Source organism: Berghia stephanieae, chromosome 11 (genome assembly GCF_034508935.2).
Source record: "Berghia stephanieae isolate SIO BIC M18660-M18661 chromosome 11, UCSD_Bste_1.3, whole genome shotgun sequence".
Lineage (NCBI taxonomy): Eukaryota > Metazoa > Mollusca > Gastropoda > Nudibranchia > Aeolidiidae > Berghia > Berghia stephanieae.
Window position 1 is genome coordinate 38,107,013 of NC_088370.1, and position 7,500 is coordinate 38,114,512.

A 7,500-nucleotide genomic window follows, 5' to 3' on the forward strand; every position below is an offset into this window, starting at 1 on the left:
CTGAACAAAATTACCAATCGTGATGTTGGATATTTCTCAAACTGTGAACACTTTTCACTATGTGGGTCATTTTGAGCACAGTTTGCAATGTGGCCACATGGAAAGGTAATATAGAACATTCCCATTATTATAAGATTTTATATTCCTTATTCTTTCAGCCTTGCGATCACTTTTTGATAGATATCTCGTTCATCTCCGAAGTAATTCCCGTTTGGGTGTAAAAAGATTAATAAACAAAAATGAATATTATAACAGCTTTAAAATAATGGAAAAAAATTATATAAGGAACAATTCGGGTTCAAACCCCTTCTTCAGCCAACAACAACAACAAAAATTAAAACACAAGTACTCTGGGCCTTAAGACGGTGCGAGTTATTTTTATCATAATCCAAATTGAGCAGTTAGATATAGAAAAAAAATAGTAATGTATTTATGTTTATATTGTATTTGTTGTTGAATGAAGAAGGGTTTTTTGAGTCCGAAATGTTCCATGTTTGGTATTATTTTTTTTTGAAGCTGTTATATTCTTCATTTCTGTTTATTACTTTTTAAACTCCACAGCTTCAATGAGCCGAGTATCATCGTGTTGGGTGATAGGTCATATTTGTAGTGAAAAGTATGAAATTTAATTTAAACGTGTTTTCTTGATTCAACAGAACGAATATAGATTGGTGAAAATAAAAGTTTTATATAAGTTTTCATCAAATTAGGTCTATTTAAATAGGCTTCAACAGTTGTGAAGTCACTTCCATCGTATTGACGCATAGTAACTTAGTAACCGGTTCTAAACTATCGGAACAATGGCGGACGCCCTTATGAAATAATTCTCCGATGAGCATAAAAGTTTTAGGGGGAAAAATATTAATATTTGATCATGTTTTGACTTTTTTACATTTTTGATCACATGACGTGTGAAAATGTTCTAGCCATCATGAAGAATAAAAAGTACCGATTTTCTTAGTTGAGAACCTAGCTGCTCGTTGTTGGGCGGAAGTGGCATCAGACTATTGAATCCCATTCATCTTACATACAACTTTTATAGAAATAAAACAAGCAATCTTGACATTGTTTTATTTTGTTAAAACGGCAAACCTCTACAATTTGAATACGTTAAACTCCTAGGTATGGTTCATGACCTCCCATAGTGGTCAGGGAGGTACTTACTGTGTTTTCTATCCCCTATATCTCTGGGTGGAGTTCCTGACCTCCCATAGTGATCAGGGAGGTCACTTACTGTGTTTTCTATCCCCTATATATGTTTTCCAACATGCTTTCTGTCTTTGTCTTGGGATGAAATTATTTGGTTTTGTCCTGACCCTGACCGGATACCAAAGCTGGAAGGTAAACAGTCAACTGTATATTTAGGGTTTTGGGTGCTCATAATTTTTGTCTTGTAAATCATCTCTATGTTATGAACTGTATTATGTTTTGTTTTCATATATGATTTAAAAAACAATTGAATGTATTCCTCTAAGTGGGGACCCGTGCTTCTCTCTGGATGAGATTTTAAGACGATCTCAAACTAAGTACTTTGGTAGTTGATTGACCTCTGTGACCCCGAAGAGTCAGATCAAAGTTCCAATCAGACAAAAATGTTATTTTTTGTCTGCTTATTTGGCCTATAAAGAATGTTAAACATCCGTGTTTCCTTTTTGAACCAATTCGCCTGGGTGGGGGTCCTGAGCTTCCATTGTGACCAGGGAGGTACATGCTGTGTCTTCTATCCCCCCATACCCGTTTTCCAATTTTTTCCCGTGTGTCTTGGAATGAGATTAAATTTGTTTAATTTCGAAACCCCGGCCGGAGTTCCTTGACCGGGGGGAAACAGCGAATGTTGTTATAGTTTTTGGGGGATATATTTTTTTTCCTTGTAAATCATCTCTCTTTTTGCATTGTATTTTTGTTTAGTTTACATATTATATTATATGATTTGTAAACATTTGAGTGTATCCTCTAGTTGGTACCTGTGCTGTGTCGGATGAGACTTTTAGGTGATCTCAAATACTTGACGGTGTGCCTTGGTTCTAAAATCGTTCCATTTTGAATCAATTCCCTTTTGTGTCACCTTTTTTTGTGCTTTAATTGTAATCTAGAACTTTTCTATCCCATTTTCTTTCCCTTTTTTCTGGGCTGAATACCTTAATGTGTCACAAGCGCCGTAAAACCTTAAAAAAAAAATTTAAAAAGAACCAATTCCCTTTTGTCGTAGCTTTTCTTGGGTGCTTTAATTGTTTTTAAAAAATTGAGTTTTATATAGCGCAATATCCACTAAATGTCCAAAAAGCTTTACAAGGGTCCCTGGTCAACAGCAACATTTAACATTAGGACGGGACACGACGCCTGTTAGGCGATATTACAATTTTTCGGACAAAGACCACGCTGTTAACGACCAGGAACTCATTTTACACCTGAGTACGGTGAGAGAATGTGAGTAAAGAGCCTTTTCCAAGGACTCAACTATGCGCCGAACGCGAGGCTCGAACCCATGACCTTCCTATCCGAAAGCGAGTGTCATACCATTAGACCACATTGCCGCACTATTCTATATCTTTTTTTCTATCCCTTTTTCCTCCTTTTAACTGGCGCTGATATGACCTTAATTTGTTACAAGCGCCGTAAAACCATTAAAAACAAAAACAAAACAAGTTAAACTCAGTCTACCTCACTTTTCAGGGCTGCACTGCGGCTGAAATCTGGGTTATTCCAGTCTGCAATTAAGACCATGAAGACAAATTTCCCCTAGAGTTAAATAAAGAGAATTCATTTCTTTATCATTTTATCTCTATTATTTGTCAGGCTTAGCCTATCTCGGTTTTATCTGTGATATCACGGGTGGGAGTGTATCTGTCTCGCAAGACACCATGGCCTATCAGAGCGAAGATACCGCCACTCACGAATTAGGACACAGGTTTGGTTATATTATATTACTACTACTAGCAGTGCTGCTGCTGCTGTTGCTACTACTACTACTACTACTACTACTACTACTACTACTACTACTACTACTACTACTACTACTACTACTACTACTACTACTACTACTACTACTACTACTATACTAACTACTATACTATACTACTATCTACATACTACTATACTACTAACTACTATTACTACTACTACTACTACTACTATACTAACTACTACTATACTACTACTACTACTACTACTATACTACTATACTACTACTATACTACTACTACTACTACTAAAACTACTACTACTACTACTACTACTATTACTACTACTACTACATACTACTATTACTACATACTACTTACTATTACTACTACTACTACACTACTACTTACTACTACTACTATACTACTACTACTACTACTACTACTACTACTACTACTACTCTACTACTACTACTATTACTACTACTACTACTACTACTACTACTACTACTACTACTACTACTACTATATAATAATAATAATATAATATATATAATATAATAATAATAATAATAATAATAATAATATATAATAATAATAATAATATTAATATATAATAATAATAATTATTTAATAATAATTAATAATAATAATAATAATAATAATAATAATAATATATAATAATAATAATAATAATATACTGTAGTAGTTATAACTATACTACTAATATTAGTACTACTACTACTATTTACTACTACTTCTACTACTACTACTACTACTACTACTACTACTACTACTACTACTACTACTACTACTACTACTACTACTACTTCTCCTACTATTACTACTACTATTACTACCATCATTTGGAGTATGCATGTTCTGTATTGCATCCACACTCCCTCGAAAAAGTACAAGGAAGAGCGACAAGATGGATCACAAACAAAGGTGACATAGAAGAAATAACAGACACCGACATGAAGATCCTTGGATTACTGCCACTCATTACCCGTAGGCAAAAGTCACTTCTCATTAACTTTTACAAATATCACCACGGTCAAATTAACATTGCCTCCAAGTTTCAGACTAAACTTTCGACCCGCCGACATAGCGCTAGCTAGTACAACACATCCGCTGACATACAATATTCCAACCTCAAAAACATCTCACAGACAATCGAGTTTCTTCCCCAAAACAGCAAGGAATGGAACAGCCTCCCGCCATAAGAAATTGTCTTCGCGCCCAACATGGAATCTTTCAAAAACGCCTTATGCGTCTACCTAATGTATACTATCGAGCAGAATTCCCAACTTTTGGTCCTGAATTATGAAATGATCTTTCTCCATATGTTTTCAATCGTGGTTTCATTGTACAGACTTTAGTAGTATCCGTTTGAGAACGGAGTGATCCCGGCGGTTTGATAGTAATGATCTTCTGTAATGTTTTCTAAAAGTTCTGATTGGTGTGTTTTATTTTTTTTCACTAACGCTTTTTACACGTTTTCTATAGATATAATGAAGTTGACGTCACTCGGGTCCTTGTTATTGCTTTTTGCCATCTACGTTTATGAGTAATTCTTGCTTAACTGTATTATCCAGACTATAAAAGTTCATGGTTACACAGAGTTTTATGTGTTGGTCCATTTTTTTCCGGATGGCAATGTTGTGAGCTTCTTTTCCAAGCGCATACTATCTATAGTTCCAATTTTCTCGCCCAACTTGTCTGCCATTGTGTTGTCTTGAGGAATAAAAATAACTCGCCTAGTCGTGCCATGAGGTCAAGTCGATAAGCTCGTATTTTGACTTATAAAATCAAACCGTGCTCATCCATAGTGTTGTTTGTAACACAAAAGACACTTTATGAGTATAGGATCCAAATGCAGTATTGCTTTGAGATTTTAACGACAAAATTTATTATTCACATTGAATAATTAAGCACGTGATCGCGCAAATGGTATGACTATTTCTGGAATTTATGTTTCTGTTGTTTTCAGACATTTTGGCGTCTGAAAGAATCAAAATTGTAAATACATTGGTTTATTTATCGCGTTGATCGCAGAGGGGATGAAAGTAAATGTATATATATATTTTTCTATAGTTTGTCTCTAAATATTGTCTACAAGATGGTAGGATAGTAAAAAGTGTCTTGTCATTGAGAATTTCAAATGCTTTCCTCTCAACAGCTCTTATGTCCAATGCTTTTCAGTTTGCAATTCATTTTTTTACCCGATTCTTTAATTATTCTAATTAATTTTGATTTCTCTTTCACTCCACACCCTCCACACCAGATTATTAAACTGAAAGTTAATACACTAGGTAGAAGGGAATTATAGATTTGCAACATTGTCTTTCTGCTAATATCAAAATTTCTACATGTTCGGAGAATATACATTCTTTGACAAATTTCCTAGAGATGTCATCTGCATGAGGTTTGAAATTAAGTGATTCGTCAAGGATAACTCCGAAATATTTGAATTGCTTAACAAGTTCAACTTTTTGTTTATTTATTTCCATGGCATTTAATAATAATAATAATAATAATAATAATAATAATAATAATAATAATAATAATAATAATGATAATAATAATAATAATAATAATAATAATAATGATAATAATAGATCTTTATTGTCCATAAAAATGACAATTTGGCATTTAGTTACACTTGTTATAACGTTAAATGATAACTATAACATTTAACAGATATTTTACTCCTACATATCTCTCTCTCTCTCTCTCTCTCTCTCTCTCTCTCTCTCTTCCTCTCTTTCTTTGGAGGAACCTGACTTTTTCTGAAATCAAAAAATTGTTCTTCTGTTTTTGAAACATTAAGTTCGAGGCAGTTTTACTGACACCAATTCACAAACTGTTCAGTTTGGTTTATCTATATAATAATTTTCTGATTCTTGTCTATTCAAAAGTCCAAAGATGGCTGCATCGTCTGCATATTTAACAATGAGACATTCATCATAAAGAGATATACAATCCTTTGTGTACACAATATACAAAACTTGGGGAGATTAGAATCCTTGTGGGCAGCCAACTGAAACGAACTTTGTTGTGGAGAAATGTATTCCCATTTTAACGTACCGAGGAGTAGAAAGTTGTGGAACCATTTTTTGAGATATCTAGGTAGGTTCATGGATGACAACTCGTTAATGAGGATAGTTGTGTTCAGTGAATTAAAAGCAGATGAAAAGTCAACGTATAAGATTCGTAAATAGTTTGCGGGTGATTTGTCTAGATGTTTTATCATCGTGTTCTTAACAGTTAATAAAGCATCTTCTACGCTGCGTCCATGTTGATAAGCAAATTGGTGTTTGTCTAGTATTTATCTCGTAATCACACACTTTTTGTAGAAGTTGACATTTCAAAATCTTTTCGAAACATTTCATATTAATGCGACAGGACGATAGTTATTCAATTCTGTTGGAGGATGTTTTTTTTAGGCACTGGTGCGATAATTGAAGTATTCCACAGAATTGGGACAATTTGTTCATCAATAATAATAATAATAATAATAATAATAATAATAATAATAATAATTATTATTATTATTATTATTATTATTATTATTATTATATATTATTATTATTATTATTATAATATAATTATAATTATAAATTATAATTATAATAATAATAATATATAATAATAATAATAATAAAATATAATAATAATAATAATAATAAATAATAATAATATAATAATAATAATTAATAATAATAATAAGAAGAAGAAGAAGAAGAAAGAAAGAAGAAGAAGAAGAAGAAGAGAAGAAGAAGAAGAAGAAGAAAAGAAAAGAAGAAGAAAAATATATAAGAAAATAAATAAAATATAATAATAATAATGAATATAATAATAATAATAATAATAATAATATAATAATAATAATAATAATAATAATAATAAAATAATAATAATATTATAAATAATAATATATAATAATAATAATAATAATAATAATAATAATAATTATATATAATAATATATAATAGATCTTTATTGTCATAAAAATACAATTTGCATTTATTAACTTGTTACGTAAATGATAACTATAACATTTAACAGATATTTCACTCCTACATATTCTGTCTCTCTCTCTCTCTCTCTCTCTCTCTCTCTCTCTCTCTCTCTCTCTCTTCCTCTCTTCCTCTCTTTCTTTGGAGGAACCTGACTTTTTCTGAATTCAAAAATTTGTTCTTCTGTTTTTGAAACATTAAGTTCGAGGCAGTTTTACTGACACCAATTCACAAACTGTTCAGTTTGGTTTATCTATATAATAATTTTCTGATTCTTGTCTATTCAAAAGTCCAAAGATGGCTGCATCGTCTGCATATTTAACAATGAGACATTCATCATAAAGAGATATACAATCCTTTGTGTACACAATATACAAAACTTAGGGAGATTAGAATCCTTGTGGGCAGCCAACTGAAACGAACTTTGTTGTGGAGAAATGTATTCCCATTTTAACGTACCGAGGAGTAGAAAGTTGTGGAACCATTTTTTGAGATATCTAGGTAGGTTCATGGATGACAACTCGTTAATGAGGATAGTTGTGTTCAGTGAATTAAAAGCAGATGAAAAGTCAACGTAT

The 7,500-nt window shown here is 32.0% G+C and overlaps 1 protein-coding gene across 6 annotated transcripts in view; it reads left to right on the forward strand.

The window, feature by feature from the left end:
* Positions 1-2,796: 2,796 nt before the first annotated feature.
* Positions 2,797-7,500, forward strand: part of LOC144956901 (uncharacterized) — a gene marked incomplete at its 5' end in the record, with an annotated part of 40,899 nt that continues 36,195 nt past the window's right edge. For all 6 annotated transcript variants that reach the window (XR_013642038.1, XR_013642039.1, XM_078887709.1 and 3 more), the window contains 1 exon segment: positions 2,797-2,908. Coding sequence is in view for 4 of the 6 variants with exons in the window: in XM_078887709.1 (XP_078743835.1) it covers positions 2,797-2,908 (112 nt within the window).